General features: G+C 44.3%; 1 protein-coding gene across 1 annotated transcript in view; it reads left to right on the top strand.

Annotated features, from left to right (window-relative positions):
* Stk39 (serine/threonine kinase 39) overlaps positions 1-23,324 on the top strand; it is a 273,478-nt gene that overhangs the window by 88,934 nt on the left and 161,220 nt on the right. The window contains exons 6-7 of the mRNA XM_051166094.1: positions 20,533-20,642; positions 20,964-21,065. Coding sequence (XP_051022051.1) covers positions 20,533-20,642; positions 20,964-21,065 — 212 coding nt within the window. The remainder of the gene's footprint in view (positions 1-20,532; positions 20,643-20,963; positions 21,066-23,324) is intronic.

Genomic DNA, 23,324 nt, shown 5'->3' on the forward strand with positions numbered 1-23,324 from the left:
CTGAGTATTATGTAATGATGTGTGAGATAATGCCAAATCCTGGGAGAATTAGGATATATACTTCCGGGTGGCCGAAGAATCAAAATAGGTGCTGGTAAAGACTAGGTTCTCCCCCTCCGGCTGGATCAAAGAAGGTTGTATTAAGGTTGCGGTCAGTTAGAAGTATAGTAATTCCTGCTGCTGAAACAGGAAGAGAAAGTAGTAGATGTACGGCTGTAATTAAAACTGATCAGACAAATAAGGGGGTTTGATATTGTGTTATAGCTGCGGGTTTTATATTAATGATAGTGGTGATAAAGTTCATTGCCCCGAGAATGGATGATACTCCGGCTAGGTGGAGAGAGAAGATAGCTAAGTCTACAGATGCCCCGGCATGTGCTAGATTTCCTGCTAAGGGGGAATAAACAGTTCATCCTGTTCCGGCCCCAGCTTCAACTATTGATGATGCTAGGAGGAGAAGAAACGAGGGGGAAAGAAGTCAGAAACTTGTTTTATTTATTCAAGGGAAGGTTATGTCAGGTGCGCCAATTATTAGGGGTACTAGTCAGTTTCCAAAGCCCCCGATTATTATGGGTATAACTATAAAGAAAATTATGACAAATGCATGGGCAGTTACGACTACATTGTAGATCTGGTCGTCACCTAATAAGGCCCCTGGTTGGCCCAGTTCAGCTTGAATAAGAATGCTCAGGGCTGTCCCTACTATTCCTGCTCAGGCCCCGAAGATAAGATATAGTGCTCCAATGTCTTTGTGATTTGTTGAAAAAAGTCAACGATTGATGAACATAGGTAAGATGGCTGAGTAGGCATTAGACTGTAAATCTAAGGACAGAGGTTTAGCCCTCTTCTTACCAAGCCTTAGAGCGAGTTGTTCATATCGAATTGCAAATTCAGAGGAGTAGGAGATCCCCCTACTGAGGCTTCTCCCGCCTCTCTTTTTTTTTTTTTTTTTTTTTTTTTTTTAGGCGGGAGAAGTAGGTTGAAGCCAGTATTAGGGTATTTAGCTGTTAACTAAAATTTTGTAGGTTTTAGTCCTGCCAATCTAGTTGAGGATTTAGCTTAATTAAAGTAAATGATTTGCATTCATTTGATGTAGGGGGTAATCCTGCAATCCTTATCAGAAGTTAAACTTAGTGTTTTCTTAGGGCTTTGAAGGCCCTTGGACTAGGATATCCTAAACTTCTTATATGGTGAGTAAGGGTGTTATAGGGAGGGTTAGGATTACTAGGGGGGAGAGTAGGGGGGTTTTAGCTGCTGAGAAATTAGTTTTGAGTTGTTGTTAGCAGGGAAGATAGTGAAGGAGATTGAGTAGATTAGACGTGTGTAGAAGAATAGATGTAGTAGGGATATTAGGGCAATTAGGCTGGCTATGGGTGCTGCTGTTTTTTTTAAATAATTCTGTGATGATGAGTCATTTAGGTATAAATCCTGAGGGGGGGGGAAGACCTCCCAGGGATAGAAGGATTGCGGCTATTAGAGGGGTTATTATAGGGTATTTGTTTCATGATAGGGATACGGAGTTGATTGTTGTATATGTAGCTGTTATTAGTATTAGGGATATTGAAATTGTTATCAGGATATAAATAATAAGGTTTAGGAGAGTTAGTAGCGGGTTGTAAGGTAAAATGGCTACTATTCACCCTATATGGGCGATTGATGAGTATGCTATGATTTTTCACATTTGTGTTGGGTTAAGTCCCCCTCATGCTCCTGTGAATACTGAGATGATCGAGATAGTGGTTGTGAGGAGGGGGTCTAATAATTCATGAATTTGATAGAGGATAGATAGTGGGGTGACTTTTTGTCAGGTTAATAGGATTAAGCCTGAGCTTAGGGGGACTCCTGGGTTACTTCTGGAAGTCATGTGCGGAAAGACGCTAGGCCTAATTTTATCATCAGTGCAGTGAAGATTATAATTATAGTGAGTTTGCTGGTTTGTGGGTGGAAGTTTCACGATCCGAGGTGAATGTGGTTTAGAGTGATAGCTAGTAGAATAATTATTGAAGCCGTTGGCTTGTGTTACGAAGTACTTTGTGGCTGCTTCTGTTGATCGTGGGACTTTTTCATAGGTGAGGAGTGGGATTATGGCCAGTAGGCTTATTTCCCGTCCTACTCATGTAAGTAAAAGCTTTGAACTTAGTATTGTTACAATTGGCCCTAATAAGTTAGTTAGTGAGATGGCTACAAGTGTTAGAGGGTTAATTAGTATGGGAGGGGTTTAAACCGACATTTTCAGGATATGGGCCCGATTAGCTTTATTAGCTGGCCTTACTTTGTTAGGATGGGGTGTCTAGGCGGCACGCAGAATTTTGAGTTCTTAAGTACAGGTTCAATTCCTGTTGTCCTAGAAATAAAAGGATAATTTACTCTATCAAAGTAACTCTTTTATCAGACATATTTCTAAATATAAGGGGGAATACTTGAGAGAAGAATTGGTAGTGAGATGTGTCACAGGCATAGTGCTAGTGTTAGAGGCAGGAAGTTTTTTGCATAGAAGGTGTATTAGGTGGTCATATCGGAATCAGGGGTAGGAGGCTCGAACCCATAGAAAGAGGGAGGTTAGGATTAGGGTTTTTGTTATAAAGTCTATGGTGAATATTTCTTGGTGGTTATTGTTGTGTAGTGGGCCTATAAATAGAATATATGATAGAGCATTTATTAGGATGATGTTTGTGTACTCTGCCATGAAGAATAGGGAAAAGGGTCCTGCAGAGTAGTCTACGTTGAACCCGGAGACTAATTTAGATTCTCCCTCAGTTAAGTCAAAGGGGGCCCGATTTGTTTCTGCTAGTGTGGAGATACATCATATGATAGCTAGAGGTCAGGTTGGGATGATTAGTCATATATGTTCTTGAGTTATAATTAAAGTTTGAAGGGAGAAAGAGCCATCCATTAGTAGTACTGATAGAAGGATAATGGCTATTGTCACTTCATAAGAGATGGTCTGGGCGGCTGCTTGGATGGCCCCAAATAGTGAATATTTAGAGTTTGATGCTCACCCTGTTCATAGATAGAGTCAACTGAAAGGCTTGAGAGTGCTAGAATAAATAATGTGCTTAAATTTATGTTGGCTAGAGGGTGGGACATGGGTATGGGGATTCATAGACTAAAAGCTAAAGTTAGGGATAGGGCGGGGGCAATAATGAATAGTACCACTGAGGTTGAAAGTGGTCGTAAGGGTTCTTTAATGAATAGTTTTATTGCATCTGCGAATGGTTGGAGGATACCGTAGGGTCCAACGATGTTGGGGCCTTTTTGTAGTTGTATGTAGCCTAGAATTTTCAGTTCGAGAGTAGGGAATCTCCTGTTCCGTCAGATCTTTCTCTGATTTGTCACTTGTCACTTTACTTCTCAATTAGACATCACCTTCAAACTTGGCTTCTTTCTTCTCCCAACTAACTTTACCTTCATCGTTTGGGATTAAATGTGTATACTAAGGGTGTGTCCAAATTCCATCGCACAGACCTAGAAGGTCTTTGGATGTGATCAGAACAGCCACATTGCTTGGTTAAAATTCCTGTATAGACAGTAGCTATGGTAGGAGCGGTGCTTCTTACACGCCTCACTCGGATTCAGTGCTTTTCATTCTTTCACTATTATCTATCTATCTATCTATCTATCTATCTATCTATCTATCTATTATCTATCTATCTCCCCTCTGTTTTGGTGGCTTTTATGGCTCACATGGAATTTTGTTCTTCTGGCATCTAACTTAACAGCTTGTGCATGCACATTTGTCAGCCCTTGGGGAGGTGTAGTGTTCCTTACCCTAAAGACTAGGGATAGTTTAGAAAACTACTTCAGGAAGTGATGGTCAAAATACACCTTTGGAGCTATGGCTTTGTTAGCGTTTGTCCCAAATTTCCTTCCTGTTCCCTGAACTGAGTGCAGTGTTGGGTTTGTATAGAATTTAAAATATCATTTTAAAAATTGGAGGTATAACATGAGGTTATTGTTTTAAGAAGCGTTTTCTTTGCTGCCTGGGTGCAGAGTGCGGCTATTGCTGTCTCTATTTTCACAGCAGATCACAGACCCTGGTCAGGCAGTCACTGGCTAAACAAAAACTAGGAGCTCCGGGACCTCCCAGCTGGGCTTTGGGTTCTCAGGGTTGGTTCTCAGCTGTGTTGCCTGGTGTGGTTGTGAGGGAGGCAGGTGGGTAAGAGTGACAAAAGCATTGACACTCAGCACAGCGGGAATAAAGGTCTCTCGTTACCTGCTGTTCTGTTTGAGCAAATAGTGACTGCACGTACACATCCTGGCCTTGTCCGTTTCTTTTTGTGCTTCCATGCACCCTCAGGGCACTTCTTGAAATAAAAGTTAAGTCAACAAGCTTAATTCTTTCTTCTTTCTTTGAGTATATTATGTATTATGTATTCTTTATGCTAAGAAGCCACTAATTCTGTGATGTAGGTACCCTCCACTCCCTGTCTTTTCTCAAGTCTTTTTGTTACCCAGGAGGAGATCAGGGGCCAGAATAGATCATGGGCAACCCTGGCTTTATGATGTACTTGGAAGGTGTGATGACTAGGTGTACACAGTTCGGCTTCCTGTGATGCCGGCCATTGGGGAGCACAGGTGTATCTGCTGACTCGGGGTACTGTGTGTTTCCTGTGTACGAGGCCAGCTCTGACGCTCTTATCTGTATTCTTGACACAACCTTCTCATAGCCCTTGGGGGAAGGAACTCGTAGTTCCTTTTATAGACCCAGAGTGAGATGGCAAATCACAAGGGTCAAATGTAGGGTAAGTGCGGAGCCCAGCTTCAGAGCCTGGTTTCTGACTGCAGAGCTTGTCAGTCCCCAGCGGTGGGATTTCCAGGAAGAGCCCGCTACGTGTAGACGTAAAGGATGCCCGTTTCAGATAGAAACCGAGAAGTCAGCAGCTTTCCTGTGCCTCTGTGTAAATCCGCTTTGGGTCAGGGGACATAGGCTCAGCATCTTCCTGCTTGCTGCTTCAAGTTGAAATGCAGATAAGATAAAAAACAGAAGGTGCCCTTGGTGTCTTTCGGCGTAGGATTAAACTCAGAAGTGACATCACACTCTTAAGATTGGTAAAAGTTGCAGGGTGGTAAACATTGCACACTCCTTTAATTCCAGCACTCAGAGGCAAAGGCAGGCAGATCTCTTGAGTTTGAGGCCAACGTCATCTACAGAGTAAGTTCCAGGCCAGCCAGGGCTATACAGAGAAACTCTTTCTCTGAGGGTTGGGGGGGGGATTGGTAAACATCAGCTTTGATGTCATGATTAAAATCCTGGGATTAAATAAAACGCTTTCCACCTTCTGTGCTGTACATGGAAAGCCTGTGTGCTTGTGTGTGACTCCCTCACAATAAACCTCCTCACCAGGATTGGGTGCCTTGGTAAAAGTAGCACATAGGTTTTACCGCAGTATGGAGTAAATGGGGGTGTGACTGTTTGAAATTTGTGCTCTTCCCACAGAATGGCATTTATTTACTAATTTGATGCTCTGTCATATTGCCACGGAAAGATTAGTGCCTGGTATGGCAAGTGACTAAGCCTGTTTGACCGGAATTTGTGAGAGCGAATATTTTGAGCAAATAGAAATGAATAGTGAACAGGTCACTTTGGGGTGGCCAACTACAAGCCCGTTTATTGTAAGGTTCTTTTAAATAGTGGCCAGTTATCCTTACTGTATTGTAAAGGTGTTGATTTTAAGATCTATAATATATATAGGTGCATAGTGCTATATTATATATGACAGGTGTCATGCTCACACGTGCTCATGCTTTTGCCATTCAGGAATTATGTATGCTGTGGTCGGGATGTCTCTGTGTCCTCTGTAAACTTAAGCTGGGACCTATAATTACCACTAGGAGTAGTGAGGTGATGCAGGCTTGTGATGGGCATCAGTGACTATGAAGGAGGCTGTAAAGACAGGCTTTTTAACCAACCAAAGAGCACCCGTGGGCAGAACCCAGACCCCCTATACATATGTAGCAAATGTGCCGCTTGGTCATCATGTGGGTCCCCTAACAATAGGACCAGGGACTGTCTCTGAATCTGTTACCTACTGTTGGGACACTTTGCCATAGCTGGACTGCCTTGTCACTCCCAGATGTGCTTATGTCCTGCTGTGACTTGAGATACCAGGGTGGATTGGTACCAGTAGGAGTGGGGCTTCCCTTCTCTGGGAAGAAGGAGAGAGGGGAATGGGTAACGGGGTGTGAGGTAGGACTGGGAGGAGAGGAAGAAGGAGTCGGATTGGGATGTAAAGCAAATAATAAATAAATAAATAAATAAACAAATAAATAAATAAGCAAGCGTTAAAGACATGCCTCCCATGGTGTGAAGACATCATGATCTACCAGGGAGCAGGCCCACAGCAGATGGAATGTGCTGGAATATGACATCAGATTCCCAGCCCTCTGAACACTGAGAATCAGAGTTCTGCTGCCATTAAGTCCCCTGGTGGAAAATTTGCGGTCGTCCCATGGTCACCAGTGTGCTCATGTCTGCAAGGGCTGTTTCCCACCTCTAGACTTCCTGTAACAGAGGAACTGGCTTATGTACTGAGCTAAGCAGCACAGGGCACTGGAAAGCTACCCTCACACCAGCCTTCATGTAGCTGAGTGCATCCCATTTGGCGGGCCAAGCAGGCCAGTCTGACTTCCTTGTACTCGGCTTCCTGGGAGGGAGATGAAGCTCTTTTCATCCTCACACCCATGGTCATCTCTGTGTGTATTTTCAACACTGAAATCTCCGTGACAAAACTGTCAGAGATGCTTGCAGAGAAATGTGTTTTCAGTGTGTTAGTGTTATTTTCAGGGAGAGGGGAGGAGTGTGTGTGTGTGTGTGTGTGAGAGAGTGACAGACAGACAGACAGACAGACTAGGGTTTTAGATCCATGTCTCTGTCTTCCTCGGACTTGAGTGGAGGTGGCTGGAGGTTGATGCGGTGTTTCTTGTGTTGTGGGGAAGAGAAGGCGGTGCTGGGAGCAAGGTAATATGGAAAATCGATCTGTTCCAGAGGCAGCTTTGGTGAGTACGGGCATGCTCGGCAGGGAGCCGCGTCTCAAGGAGTTATTGCTGGCGCCGTCATATTTGTTGACACCATGGCCCAGAGTGTGGGCTCTGACACTCACCGGGAAGCCTACCTGAAACCTGGCATTGCTTCTTATGGCCCCGTAACCACATAGTTTGTCCATGTCTGTGATAATCAGACACTAGAGCCCAGTTAGAACATTGCATTTTCCAGTCAGCTAGCTGTTACTGGTGTGTGTGTGGGAAAGGGGGCAGGGACTTTATTTATTTGCAGTGTTGTAAGATGACAAGGAGGCGGTTAAAGGGCGAGGCTCCCTGCACTCTGTCCGACCTCCTGCCCTGTTCCTTTGCTGTTCCCCTTTGCTTGACCCATCATTTCCCCATTCTCACCCGAGGCGGAGAGTCTACCATGTACTGCCCGTGTCACTTCCTGGCGTACCGGCTTAAAGCCGATCGATGGAATAAATAAAGCCCCTCACCTCTCCTCAGGAAGGGGTCGAGGGACCTGCCTGTGGCTGTCTCCCCTGCAAGACCTTCTTCTGTTCCTCAGGGTTCTCTTCACTCTGCTGACACCATCTCTCCTACGGCTCTGTCTCTGCCATCCATTCCTTGTGAAACCCTTCGCCACCCTCCCCTTCATCCGTCCTGCCTCACTCAGTTGAGCCCCTAAGAAGCTTGAATGAATGTGGTCGTGACCTGACTTGCTCTAGCCCATGATGCTCTGTGGATATTGGCTTCCGTGTTTTCCCCTCTTCCTTTTAAACCAGTTAACTCCCAAAAGTAGAAACTCTGTGTTGTGTTGCTTATCTCTACTTCACTGGAGAGTACCTGACAGGATACAGGGGTTCAGGAAGTTGTGATGAATGCGATCTGACTGGGAGACACGCTGGATGCCTTGTCTTGTGCAAGTCAGTGAGCCTGTTCAGGGCATAAGGCATGTCAGCTGACTAAGCCTGTATACCAGCTTGCCAGGATGGAGGTGAGAGTATTTAAAATATCCAGGCACATACACAGTTGCATTTTCCGCTCAAGCTGAAAGTAGGTTTTTATAGAGTCAGGGTCTCATTTTGCCCAGCTGTCCTTGAACTCATAATCTTGCTCTTATCTCCTGAGTACAGGGATTGTAGCTGGTGGGCCAGTGCACCCCACCAAAGGTAGTTTCTTAATGAAAAAATGTTTTTCCTCTGTTTGGGGGTATGCTTCGCCCTGGGTAATTATGGATTTAACAATTAATGTAAAGAGAGTGAAGCAGAGAAAACAAGGGATATTGGGTATACCTCAAAATTAGAGTACGTAGATGAATTAGAATCTTTAGTCGGTATAAGTTGCTTTGTAGTTAACCACAATACTTGTTTTGACATTCAAAGATAGTTTATCATCATGTAAATTATGGTTTGACTAGTTATAAGAAAAATCTCACCAGTTTTTTGTTTGTTTGTTTTTTGTTTTTGTTTTTTTGATAAAGAAGAATAGTTGATGTGACTTCTGGATTTGGGGGATTTTGATGAATAGTACTATTTGGTGAAACCTCTATCATGGGCCAAAGATGTGATCAGTTCTGGAAGCTTGGCTCTGTATCCCACCTGTAGACCAGCAGCAAGAATCACCTGGGAAAGGCTGTAAGCAGCTACCACCCTGAGCATTGGTTGGGGCAAGGAAGTTTTGCTGGATGAGCCCAGCAGAGAACCACTCTGCTCTGCTCTCCTGCCGGAGCCCTTCCCAGCTGTGCATACTGCACATATGGGGCATGGAGGTGAGCATCAGGGAAGTAGATGGAGTTCTGTCTCCTCCCTCTCTCCCTTGCTGCCTTCCTTTCCTCTTCTTCTCCATTCCTTCCTTCTTTCAGGACTCCAATGATCATGATTAAGTTTCATATCAAAAACTATAGATACCTGGGCAAAACAAGAGTATTATTTAACGAATAAGTTGAGTCCACTGGGACACTATTTTTAAAATTTATTTTCTGGTTTCTTATTTGTTATATTTGTTATCGTCCTTTCTGCCCTTAGCAAAAAGTTAACAGTAGATGCTCTGGCTCAGTGTATCTTAAGTGGCTAGCTGATGCATATTAATTAAGCATTTACACACAGTCCTCTGAGCTGACAGAGTGGCAAACAGTGGACATTATTATTGTCATCAAGCACACAGCACAAGTGGTATAAGCATGACACGTTTAACTGAAAGATGACACATGTGTGTGTACATATACTATATGCGATGTATATGTACATATGTTATATGTGCGGAATATGCATTTGTTCATGTTGCAGGCAGGAGTGTGTTTGTTTGTACATGTGAGTGGAGGCCATTGGTCAACTTTAAGTAACTTCCTCACTTGCCCTCGAACCATATGCGGTCGACCTTTTGTTTCATGGATGTGTGTGCACATGGGTTTGTGTGGTTGTGCTTGCCCTTGCAGGCCCTTGTGGAGGCAGCTGGTCCGTGTTGGGTGTCTTCCCCTGTCCCTTCTCACCTTATCAGTGAGATAAGGTCTGCACTGAACCTGGAGCTCAGCTAAACTAGCTGGCTAGTGGTACCGAGTGAGAGCTTGATAGATAGCAAGTATCAATTAAAAAATACTGACCAACCGAGTCTGAGGAATACTCTCAATGGTTAGTTGTTTTAAATGTGAGGGTTTTTTTTTTTTTTTTTCCTTACTGCAGATTTGAAATCCTGCAGATTCTTTGAATATTTTGTTATCCTCAATTAATCCTTCTTAGAACTTTGCGGAAACGATGTCAGTTGTTTCTCTGACTACTTTGTGGCAACTGGGGCTATTTTCATCATTTCCCACCGGGGCTGCCTCTTTCAAGTGTACAGACAGGCTGTTGTGGTTCCATAGAAGCTTCTGATAATAGAGCTAATTCAGTAGAGATTTGCCTGCAGAAAGACCACCTGCGGGTGTATAAATGTTGCAGTGGAAGTTTAGAAGTATTAATATTTGATCTAAGGTACATGTGCCTGGCTTTTTGGATATGGCCAACTGCAGACCCCAGTGACTTTAGAAGCATGACTCTGGCTTTGGAAATGATTCTTGTATAATGTATTTCCCTCAGAGCAGGGCTGACAGCTCAACAGAGGAGGCTTCAGAGCTGAGGGCTCTGAGGACTGCCGAGCAGTTGCAGACTTGTGTGTGGAAGTTTAGTCAGTCAGAAGGTCACACAAGCAGATTGCTCTTAGGCCTTCTCAGACTGCTCTTGCAGTGTTGGCCACTGAGCTCCAACCAGGACTTCCAATGGAAACTTTAACTCTATACTTCCTGACAGGCCAGCTGCTCCAGAGATCAGTTCCTTCAGCTGGAAAATTAAGAGGGTTGACAACGTGATCTCCCAGGACTGATCTGTTCCTGTAACAGAATGTTTGAGTGGCTCCTCATTAACAGCAATCACTAAAGACACTTCCGGTGCTGTTTTAAAGTGTGTAAATCCGAGAGTCGTTTTGGGCACAGAGGATGTGATTAAGCCTAGTTTCTGTCTCTCGTTACCATTGTCAGTGTCTTTAAATTAGCCCTTCTATTCACTGGGACTCTGGGCTTTCCTTTGTTCACAATAAGTGTCATATTTAATAGGAAGTTGACCATTGATTGGGGTATCCTTGGACTGAAGAAAACTGGCTTCCCTCTGGACCCGGAGCACAGCTGGACTAAGACTCCAGGTTTCTTAGCTACATTAGAAGGAATCTGGTTGATGGCGAATTTGCGACTCTACCGCAATAATACCCTAAGTACGGGGAGGCTTGCCTCTCGTTTCCTATTTTTAAATATAAAAATCCTCCTTTAGGGAATGAAAAGAGATGCCATCTAATTTCCTTTTTTATTTTCCTATCAGAAAGAGTTGTAATAGTGTCACCGTCTGATGTCTCAAAGACCATCAGGACTGGCCCTTCTCTCATTCATTCATGGGGACTATCCATTTGTCTAGAGCAGCTGACAAGTGACCCTCCAGGGCTCAGACTCAGGAAATTCCAAAGGATCATGTTTTTGGACTGTGAATGACTCAGATGCTATCCTATGGATAGAGGCCTCAGCCAGTAAAGCCTGACCAGATCAGTGAGCATCATTTGCTTGTAAGAAGGAGGAAGGAAAACCAAAGATAGGAGCCTGGTGGGAGGCAAAGGTGAGAGGGCAGGAACGAGTGCGGTTGTTAGAAGATTCTGGCATTCCCCCAAACGCCACAGGCTACTAGTCTATTTGGAGCAGGGTGGGTGGTTTGTAAGCGTTTGATGACTCATAGTAGATCAGTTCCCAACATGCTTATGGGCTCTCTTAACAGACGAGTGGCTTCGGGGTTATTGCTTTGGTTAGATGACATTTTACCTTGAGTTCAGCAGCTTCTTCATGGGTGGGAAAGAAATGATCAGGGCTACAAAACTTCTCTGTGTAAAATAGTCACCACAGCTTCTTTCCCCGTCCTTGGCCTCTCCCTTGAGCAGCTGTTAATGATGGACAGTTAACAGGAGTGTGATCATATCCTCTCTTCATGTACTTAAAAAGATTCTGGGCCTCTGAGGTGGCTCAAAGGTTAAGAGCATTGGCTGTTCTTCCAAGGGTCCTGAGTTCATTCCCAGCAACCATATGGTGGCTCATAATCATTCATAATGAAATCTGGTGCCCTCTTCTGGCGTGCAGGTGTACATGCAGGCAGACTACTGTATACGTAATAATACATAAATAAATCTTTTTTTAAAAGTCTGTAATCCCAGCGCTCGGGAAGCAGAGGCAGGCGGATCGTTGTAAGTTCGAGGCTAGCCTGGTCTACAAGTGAGTCTAGGATAGACAAGGCTACACAGAGAAACTCTGTCTCAAAAAACCAAATAAACAAATAAAAATAAATAAATAAATAAACAAGTCTGTCCAACGCCAGGCGTGGTGGTGCACGCCTTTAATCCCAGCACTTGGGCGGCAGAGGCAGATGGATCGCTGTGAGTTTGAGGCCAGCCTGGTCTACAAAGCGAGTCTAGGACAGCCATGGCTACATAGAGAAACCTGGTCTCAAAAAATCAAATCAAATCAAATCAATAAATTAATTACTTAACTAAAGTCTGCCAACAAAAATAATTAAGATCTTAATAAAAAAGAAAGATTCTGAGTCCTCTGTAGAGGGATGGCTGTGTTTGGCTGCTTGGTCTTTTGGGTAAAATAGACACATTCACTGTCACATGTCATTTATACTTATATCGCCTTTGGACTCACTAAGTCACAAAACGTGTGTCCTTATGCGCACACATACTTTTCCTTAGGTCCTCTTTTTCATGGCTGTGCTTCTCCTCATCTAAGAGGTGAATGAGGGAAGTTGAGGAGTCACTATGCATTGAGGTCTCCAGGCACAGCGACTGGCTGGGAGGCCTCAACTCTGGGGCTCACTGAGTCAGCTGAGGGCCATCTCGCTGTAGTGTAGACCTGAGACCTGCATTTCTGAGATGTTCCCAGGTGACACTGCTCATTTCAGTCTGTGCACTAGACTGAGGGCTGAGGGAGCTCTCTTTTCTATTTCTCATAAGTGTGTTGTAATGGTCAAGGTGATGGAATTATTGCTCCAAATAGCAACCAAAAGTTAGACCTCGCTTTCAGTATGTGTGCCATTCCCTTGAGATGCATCTGCAATTATTCTTTTTGATTTATGCCCCTGGCATTAAAAGCTGTGCTAATACGGGAGCTGTTTTATAATCTAAAATTACAATGTGTCCTAAACTGTTTTCTTGCTGATTTTTTTTTGAAACTAAATCCTTTTGGGGATTGCAACAACTTTGGTCTTTGGTGTAATGATTAACTCTTGGCAGTCAGGAAGTATGCCAGTGCACATGCTGGGTTGGAGAAAGACCGGAGACTGTAAGAGTTAAGCCTTTGGGTACAAATCACAGAGTCCTTGTCTAACGGGAGATTAAGCATCAAAAACACCGGACTATCTCCCATATCCAGAAATCTTGGGGACAAGATTTCCTAGTTCCTGCAGGGCACCATGAAGATCTGCCCCTGTTTCCTTTCTCTGTCAGCTGTGTGTTGGAGGGTACCTGTGTTCCTGGGCGGCCGCTGCTCCCCTAATTGCATCTTGCACAGGAAGAGGTGTTTGGAAAGCAAACTTTTAGGTGTAGCCTTTCCTACAGGAACTTGCAGTATGCTTTCTATGGCTCTCACAGGGCAGACACATGCACTGCTTCCGAGGAACCCTTCACTGGTTGCCTTAGATTCACTTAGATCCATCCCTTGAGGGGTAGCAGACAGCCCGGGTATAGTGGGGAGAGCAGGGGTGGGTGTGGAAGCAGAGGGGTCACTCAGCAGTGTGTGTCACTTGATGAATGGTGCTGAGAGCTTAGTATCTTCTAAACTCCTCAGTCACTGTGCATGTGGCCTTGTGGCAGTTAGGCTCATCTAAGTGGGTGTGCTGAAAAGCCACTGTCATGATAGAGGGAAAACGTCCCAAGCACAGGGAGATCCTTTCTAGAAGGATCTAGCCCTGTAAGTGTAGGTGGCTGCTATCCCAGGTCTTGCCACAGCTGGCCTCCCTCCCCTTAGCCTTGAATTCTGTTCCCTCCCAGTGGTTCCACTGAGCAGGGCAAAGGAGTCCTGAGGTATGGCACTCACTTGGACGCCTAAAGTGTCCCTCTACTGCCTTCGAGGAAGTGCTGTCCCAAGCTCCCCTCTCTTCTTTGGTCACAGGTTTCCCAGCTGACAGGAAGGAGGCTGCAGCCTCGGGGTTTCCACTTAAGACTTGGCTCTCAGTGCTTGGAGGCTTGATGACATTTTGATGATGGCAGGGTTTCAGGAAAAAAACCGAGAAGTTGCTGTGATCTAATTCAGAAGCAAAGTTAAACTGGTGAACAAGAACCAGATTTAATCACTCATTTGAAAAGTGAAACAGAAGCAGTTACTTGGTCAGTTAAAGACGCTAATGGCACCTGGCTGGCTTTTGTGACAATTGGGTAAACTTACCTTGGGAAGAGGCAATACAGGAAGGCTGGTGGCTCCACATGCCAACTCACAGCCTGGAGGAGCTTCCTCACTCTTCAGTGCCAGTCTTGGGGCACCAGAGCAGGGACAGGGGAGTTGATCACAGTTCCAAGGTCAGAACTGTCCCTTAGGAAGAATAATCCTTGTGGGCTGTGAAGGCTGGACCACAGTTGGGAGACATACGGCTGACCCTGTAGCTGCAGAAGTCACAGCTCTGCCTGGTCCTGCTTTACTTCCCTCTCTAAGAAAGAGGGGGAAAGGGGCAGCTGGGTGTCGCGTGTTTCTTTTATTCATGCTCCTTGGCTCGTGCGAAGGTCACTCTTTCCTCACGTCTGGTCTCCCAGAAGGTCTGTAGTGTCTGAAGCTGGTGCTGTGGAAAGTTGTGGTGGCAAGGCCTTCCGAACTCTTAGTGAAATTGATTCATTAGCAAGCAAGTCCCTAAATGGTTCTCCCAATTTGTCCCATAAGCTCAGGGAAATGTCTGGTCTCATTCCCATAGATGAATGAGAGATTCTCTTGTGACTGGCACACGAGAATCCACACACAGGCCTCTTTTGTCCTTTTACTTGGCATGAGTAAACCAAATCTACACAGGAACACCAGGAAGTGGGTCTATCTTTGGGCTTTATTAGGATTTCAAAAAAATTATTTTTCATGCAAGGTGAAGAAAAACTCTCAAGTACTTAACAACTTTTCTGTGCTGAACCCTCTTCCGTCGTCACCAGGAAAGGCCATTTTCCAGCCCCCATTACCCTTCTGCACAGGTCTCTGTTTTCCCTTATCACACACCCCTGGCATTCGACCTCACTCTTGCTTGTCTCTACTTAGATACCCAGAATAGAAATTTGTGCAGAGGTCTCTGTAACCAAGGGTTCCCAGGACCCCTCTTGGGCCTTCTTCATTAGAGGGCCAGCTGAACCCCTTCCTGGCTTGTGCATGATATTACAAGTAGAATGTCACGCTGTGCGTGTTGGTTTTAGACATTGTAATAACACAACTGGCAGGCTAATTTTCTAGACTAAATCAGGCAGCAGGAATTGCTCTTGCCCATTGTTTTGCCTTCTTTATTTAAAATAGGGATTTGTCGCCAACAATAAAAAGAGCAAAGAAGCTTTTCCGTAAAGACACTGGTGTTTGTTTTCCGTGGCAAATTGGGAGATCAGCAGCAACAGCAGATCTGTGTTTCCTCCCTGGCTACTCTCTTCGCTGCTTGAGTGGCAGAAGCTTGCCTGTGACCTGGGTGGGAGGTTGCTGAGAGAGAGGGGCCAGGACTCCCTGTAGGTCCCAGACCTCCCAGCACCAACCAAGGCTGAGCATCAAGTGTCCTTAATCTCAGGAACTGTGGGTCTCAGGGCCTGGCCTCCTGTGTGTTTTCTTTCTCACAGCCCCTGCAGATACTTGAGGTTTTGGCCTTTGAAGCTGTCGGAGTTTTTCTTCTCGCATCCAAGCTTGTGCTTTGCTCACACTCAGCCTTTGTCTGGAACTGTTAGCTTACTTGCTCTACTCCTTACCTCACTCTCAAGGTCATGTCCAAGGCCCATTTTAGACATTGCCTATGGTGATGGTTGTAGCTCCGGTGCTGTCCCACACAGACACCATAACACTGGGGTTTACACACTGTGCTGTTGTGTGGTATCTCATGTCTTATCCCTCCAGAGATGGCAACACCTTAAGGTCAGGGACAGGGAGCAGATTGTTCTCACTCACAGTCCACCACCCCATGCACCCGCCGCCCCCCCCCCCCCCCCCGGCTTAGCTCATTTAAGTTATTTGTTAAAAGGTGCTAATAGTAAGTTGTCAGTCACCCTAGGGAAAATTTATACAGGGGGAAAGGAAGTAGGATAAACTGACAAAATGAAAGCAAAAGAAAACTAGACCTAAATGATAAATTTGGTAACACAAACAAGCATACCAACAAACAAACAGAGGTCCAAAAAGGTTTCAAGTCACATAGTTGTAGAGTGCGCTGATGTTAGTTGTGGACACCGTGTCATCTACCTTTCTTCTGTATTTTAGTGCATGTTATTCTCAAAATCAGATAACTACGATGCTACAGGTCGTCCCCCCGCCCAGCACTTTCCACTTGTACATCCATCTAGGATGATGACCAGAGTATCTCAAATGACACTTGACAGAATAGGCAGGGGTGATAAAGATAGATCAAAGGAATTGCCAAGGATCAAGATGTCAGGGATGCCTCTGTTCCTAAGGGCTCGTAGAATAATGCCCTTTGCTAGCTTTGCTCGCAGTCCAGTGGTAGAGAGAACCCTGTGTGCTAACTATAGGCATCATAGGTAGAGGCAGCACTGGAGATGCCAGGAGCTACTGACATCAGTGGAAAACATTTTGATGGGGCAGGAGGTCCTGGTTGATCTGGGAGCAGTGAGCAATGGTGCAGGAGAGGAAGGGCTTGGTAATTACGTGTTAGGATAAAGGGCTTTGACTTCTTCTTATGGGAAACAGTATCTTACTAGGCTTTAAAGTAAGCCTTGGGCCTGTGACATAGAGAGGTCTATTTTATTGCTGGAGCGGGCAGTCTGAAGGTCACAGGAGATGGGGATTCAGGAGGCTGCTACAGGACACTTAACAAGAACTAAAGGTGGCTTGAACTGAGGACCTGACTGTGGGGAAAGAAAGGAGTAGAAGGATTCAAAGGGTTTGGAGCCTTTTCTTACTAAGGTAACACTACTCCTCCTGACCTTTTCCTTACAGTAGCTTTTACCCACATCCTATAAAGGCACAAAGGAAGGATGACTGAATTCATGTGTAACTTTGGGCTCTCTGCTGCCAGAAAAATGTGCCTGATTTCTGACCTAAGTTTGTCTGGCCCATTCAGCTGTATGCTGGTGCCCCTAGGAGAACCTGGCTTCTTTTTAGTGTTCTCCCTCACTTGTTCTCACTGTCACATGTATACTGTCTGAACAGAACAGAGTACAGTGACTCCTGTTTGTATAACCCCACTGCGATCTTTTGTCAAAGGCTCTGTTCTCCATACTGATAAATCATTTTCTATACATACTAGCCACATATGGGAGCAAATCGGAACTATTCTGTGGTTGTACTGGTACGTGGATATTAAGATTGGTGTTTTCTACTTCTGGATTTTTCCCCCCTGAGTTCTAAGGACATTTAACCATCTGTCTTTGACTTGAAAGTAATGTTCCAAGCTGAGCCTCTGAACAAGTATGTGACTCATGTGAAACATGGATGAGACATTGAAGAGACATTGCCAGTATTTAATTGCTACTATATATATCTTTCGCTGCTATTTTTCTAGCTTTTCAAGTGTATAATGTAAGCAGGTACAATTTTAAGTAATTGAAAAATAATAATTATAATTTAGTTGGCTCATATTCTTATCTGTCTTAGTGTAAAAACCTAATTATTCCTCAAAGCCACCTTTATCCACATCATTATTTATTTAATGTTATTATATTGTAAGAGCATTTCAATAAAGATAAAATGTTGAATTATTTGTTGAACTTCATTTTGGAACTACAAATTAAAATGTATATATTTAAGCCTTAGAAGAGTCACCTTCTCTAGCCATGGGTAGTGGTGTTACCATTAAGAATCAGATGCTGTGGGCTGGAGAGATGGCTCAGAGGTTAAGAGCACTGTCTGCTGTTCCAGAGGTCCTGAGTTCCATTCCCAGCAACTATTTGGTGGCTCACAACCATCTGTAATGTGATCTGATGCACTCTTCTGGCATGCAGGTGTACATGCAAATAGAGTACTCATATACATAAAATAAATAATTCTTTAAAAAAAAAAAAGAATGAGATGACATGCGACCAATATGATATGGAGAGATTTATTCGGGCTAAGGGTAAGGGAGAGGAGTTAGGGCCTGAGTGTGCCAGAGACACAGAGACAAGAGAGACAGTGTGGGAGAGAGAGAGAGGAAGAGAAGGGGGGGGTGCCCTTAGAAAGAGTGCAAAAGAGAGAGGTAAAAGAAAGAGGAGATGGAGCGTTTGTCCTTTGATATCTGGTTCCTCTAGCACACATACCTGGTGGCAGGCAGCAGATGATGCTGATGTCAGAAGTTGCTAAGCAACGTAGAAGCAGATCAGATGGGGCTAGTAGGCTAGCAGATCGGCTTGTGAACTAACAGTATCCCCTTATAAATGACAGTTTGCTTGACTCCTCTGTGAGCTACTTGTGTGGTCATTCAAAGAATTTTAGAGTAGATTCCATATATGCAAATTAAATTGTATGGCATTTTTCAAAATATAACTTTATCACCAGAATGTCTCGACCTGCCACCTGCCCAAGTAATGACACAGAGACCTTTTGTTAACATGATAGCTTGGCTTTACAGCTTAGGTTTGTTCGCAACTAGCTCATATGACTTAAATTAACCCCTTTATACACATTTACTTTCTGCCACATGACTTGTTACCGCTCCTCGGTCCTGACACCTGCTTCTTCCTCCGCTTCTGGCTGGTGACTCTCCCACGCGTGGGTCTTTCCCAGAGTTCCTGTCTCTGCCCAGAGGTCCCGCTATGCGCTCTTGCCTTGCTCTAGGCATTCAGCTCTTTACTAAACCGAGAAGAAGGTCAGAAAGAAGAGTATTCACAAAACACTGAGGCAGGTGGTGTCATAAAACTAACAGTATCAGTGTCTGAGCTGTGCTCAGCTCCCTGCTGGTACAGAAACCAACACCAGAATAGTATGAGAACAGTCTTTACACAGCATACAAGGTTACCCCAACATAGCTTTTCCTCAGTAGCAACGTGCAAGCAGCAGCGGAAACAAAGGTGCCATCTCTTCATTTTCATTTCCTTTACTTGTAACCGATGCCCTGTTGAGAGTTGAGCGTGTTTAACTGTAAATAAATTCAACAGATTTGTGCTCACGGGACTAGTTATAGTGTCACTAAATCACACCAGTGTTTAACAGTGCTGTAGGTCTAAACCCAGCCGACATATGCCTTCGATGTAGGTTTGTACTTGAGGTTGTGTTTTGTAAATGCCGTCATCCTGACAGACAACAGAGGGAGCTAGCAAGAGAGAATTATATCAGCGCAACGTTGCAGCAGCCATAGGGCATAGTGTTTTGCCTTGTGGTGAGATGTTGGCTGTCCCTCTTTTTTGGCAGATGGCCTGCGTCTTACTATGCAGCCCTGTCTGGCCTCTGCCTCCCAAGTGTTGGGATGGAAGGCGTGCCTCACTGCACTCTGACCTTTCTATCTCCCACGTCTCTCTCGAGGGATGCTCGATATGGCTGTTACCAAAATATATGCTAGCCCTGAGTAGTTGCTTCTTTCATTTATAAACTGCTCTTACTCTCTCTGCAAAAATGTAAGTAAGCATGCATCAATAGGCAGCAGCTGTCCCGTGCTGTAAACTGCAGAAGTTATTTTTTTAATGTTTGTTTATATGCAAAGTAAGCTCACATACCAAATTTCTAGCGAGTATTAGGATGAGTACAATGGTTTTTGGTCAGAGAGATGGATCAGTGGGTGAAAGTGCTTGCCACACAAGCCTGAAGGATGTGAGTTCAATCCCACGAACTCATGTGTACGAGCCAGACATGATGGAGTGCATCCGTAATCCCAGTGCTCCAATAGTGAGGCGGGGGTGGGGGGGGGTGGAGACAAACCTGCAAGGTTGTGGGTCAGGCAGCCTGTTGTTTGCAGCACAGAAGGAACAGTGAGAAGCCCTGCTGCGGTACAAAGAGAGAAGCAACTTCTGAAACTTGTCCTCTGACTTCCACAAGTGCACCGTGTGCATACACTCATCCTTGGTATCCTCCCACACACATGCGCGCGCACACACGGACTCATGCACTCAAGTACACGCAGGCTTAATAAATGAAATAAAGTAAGAGGTTATTTTAATTCTACTTACCATTCCATCTGCACTCATGAAAATTATTAAGGAAGCAAACTTTGGGGGAAAAACCCAGTCTGTGCTGACTCAGCCTTTCCTTTGTGTGGCTGGTTGCATAAAGACAGCAGTAGGCTTGCGGCGAGCTTTCGGTACCTGGTGTGTGGGTTTGCTCTTATGATGTCAGCCAAGGTATTATTAATATATACCGTTTAGTCTAGGACATGGTGACATGGAGTGGATTTATTTTTTTTCTTTATAACATTGATAACTTAGAGTTAAATGGGCTAGAGAAATCACAATAAAAATATAAAAATTACTATATCACAGTCTATACTTACTTTCTCCAGTGCTATTCTTAGTAGTGATTAATGAAAAAAAAAAACATAGATAAGAACCAAGACATTTTATATTTTAAAAAGTCTTTATGCTTTCATTGATAGTGTAATTTATTTTTTTAAAAAGCGACTTTTGGTATCTTTTCAATAGAAAACATTACATGCTATGGTGAGCTTGCTGGCCCGTTTCCTCTGATAGCATTTTCTGCAGTGTAGAGAACAGCAGATGGCGGATGGCAGGAAAGGCCTGGCTTGCTCCTGAGAAATCCCCACGAATGTGTTTGCAGCTATCCATCACGACCCTGAGCCCCAACAGGGAGAGATTAGATCAAGAGCAGATTTTATAAACCACATAAACAGAAAATAAGGTTGACCTTTTTTCTTTTTTCTTTTTTTCTCTTTTTTTTTTTTTTTTCAGACTTTGGGGTAAGTGCATTCTTAGCAACAGGGGGTGATGTTACCCGGAATAAAGTTAGGAAAACGTTCGTTGGCACCCCGTGTTGGATGGCCCCTGAAGTCATGGAACAGGTAAAAAGAAATTACCTTGATTGCTACAGTACAGTAATACATAGCATTAATATATCTATAGAGGATGTGTCTTGTTTGTCTCCAGTAGCACATGTGTGGCTCACGGCAGGGTTAACATTTCATTTCAGTCCATCGCAGTAGTAGAATTTATCATACAACATAGATTTGAATTCCTGATTGCTAGCTAGCCCTCAGCAAACCACTCTGAAATTTTGTAAACAGCTTCAGATATCTGACATAATAACGATGTCTTGATGTGTAACAGTCCTGCTACATCATCGTGGGTGTCTTTTCCCCTCATCTTTTCCCCTCTTTTCTTAGGTGAGAGGCTATGACTTCAAGGCTGACATGTGGAGTTTTGGAATAACCGCCATTGAATTAGCAACCGGAGCAGCGCCTTACCACAAGTACCCGCCAATGAAAGTAATGAGTGTGGGGTGATTCGCCGGGTTGGAACTGTGACGGGGGTGAGGGTGGTGTGGGTGGAGGGCATGGGTCCCTCAGTTCTCCTGAACATGCTTATTTTCCTCACAGGCTTGTGGGAGTATGGGGGGGGGGGGGATGCAGCCAAATTAAAGGCTGACTCATGCTCTTCATGAGTCAAGTTGACAGAGATAGAGCAGTGCCCTGCTCTGTGACTTGGTGCGACTGGCGTTGAGGAGATGCAGGGCTCTGACTACTGATTCTTGAAAGACCAGGACAATCTCAGGTCTACCAACAGAATCTCAGAATGCATTAGAGGGCTGTCACATTTGCAGATGGATTGCAGGTTGCTTAAAAATATATATATATAGTCTTTCCCATTTTCAGCTTGTTCCCAGAGTGTGCTGTTGTGGCTCATCGGATGTGAGTGAGTCACAGTGTTTTGAAGCACCAGATACTTTGGGTACTATTTTCAGGTTTTTATTATTCTCTCTGCTCTACCTCTGAGATAGTGGCAGTGTTTTTGATCTTTCCAACTAGATTTTGTTTTGAGGCCGCAGTTGTTCAGTGGAAAGTGTGAAGATGTTTCATCAAATCTCTAGCCTATGCTGGTTTTATTTTCCATCTTTTCATTTTTAGAAAATTTAAAAGAGGCTTTTCGATCACTTCCCCCTGGTGGAACTGTCTTGCCAGGCCACAGGGGAAGAGAGCGAGCTCAGTCCTTATGTGACTTGATGAGTCGGGGTGGATTTGAAGTGGGGCACCCATTTTCTGAGGAATAGGGGAGAAAGATGGGGGCAAGGGTGGCAGGGTGGGACTGGGAAGTGAGGAAGGATGGAGCTATGTATGACAAGGATGTAAGGTGAATAAATAATTAATTTTTAAAAATCAGTTTAAGAAGCAGGCAGTGGTGCGGAGCTTAGGGATCTAGAGCACATGGTTAGGGAACGAGAGCTTTGGGTTTGATTTCCTGGCCGTATCCCAACCTCTGTCCCCCAGATGTACTTTCTTAGTGTAGAGAACTTGAAAGGACAAGTAAGAAGAGCAAGGAAAAATAAATACCCACGCTCTCACCAGCCACCAATAATCTGTTAACATTCCAGTGGTATCAATTTCTTATTACCAAAGTACTCTTGGTGATTGTGCCTAGGACTTCACCAGAGCTGAGCATACTGCACTGCTGAGCCCCACCCCCACCCCGTTCTGTTTCTATCTATCATTTCAATATAGTTAAGATGTCAGTGGTATACCAAATGTGTGTATATGCATGTCTTTATCTGTAAGATTTTCTTTCAGCAGAAAATCTGAAATTAAAGTGCAAAGCATAGAAGAGATTTTATGGAACCAATACTCGAGGAACTCTGAGAACTTGGTCTTTTATCCATTCTTTTTTATTTTTTATGTTTCTTTATCTCTCTGCCTCTCCACACGTGTCTTCCACCTGAATCTCTAGAGGCACCAGTTAGTCCCCAGCCTGAAGGCCCCACCAGGACTTTTCTTGGGAGCTGACAGTAGTGCACGCTCTCCTTTGGGCTGATGCCCTCCACAGACATCAGTCTCTTCTCCCCTGCATCTGCTCACACATCTCAAAGTGTTGGAAAGGAGTCTTGACATGTATAGCATTTGCATAAATCAGGGCTGCTTCCTGCGTCAAGGAGGTGTGCTCGTTTTTATAGGTCAATAGTATGCTAACATGCTACTTGCTTTTACAGCAAATACTTGTCTTAGTGTGAATGAGATGGGTTACTTCTTTTTGACATGAAACTGTAGTTGTTGTCCCCTGCTATGTAGTGCATCCTTTGGTATAATTATAGGTTTTTGTAACTCATAATTATATCCTAGACATCACTGTCTTATTCTTTCAATTTTTACCAGGCTCCTCCTCCTCCGCCTCCTCCTCCTCTTCTTCTTCTTCTTCTTTTTTTTTTAGCAGTCTTCTCATTTTGTTTTCTCTTTAAGAGAAAATCACGGTACCTCAGGGGATGCTGTGGTTTTATTTTTAGGGTTGCTAATATGTTGCAGGAGCCTTAAGTACAGCGGGTTCTGTACTTAGGAATGGCCTTACCACTTGACTGTCCCTTTCTTTCCCAACCAGCACTCTTTCCCAACCAGCCTGTGTTCCAGCTACAAGTTCCCCGGTCCCTGAGGTCCTGTGAGAGCTACTTCCCAGAAAACATTTTCCCTGTGGCCTTGAGAGATTATTATTAACACACGGAGCACGTTCCATAAGTTCTGTCCATGGGAGCAACCAAAGGGGAG

This window comes from Acomys russatus, chromosome 24, assembly GCF_903995435.1.
Source record: "Acomys russatus chromosome 24, mAcoRus1.1, whole genome shotgun sequence".
In the NCBI taxonomy this organism is placed as follows: Eukaryota; Metazoa; Chordata; class Mammalia; order Rodentia; family Muridae; genus Acomys; species Acomys russatus.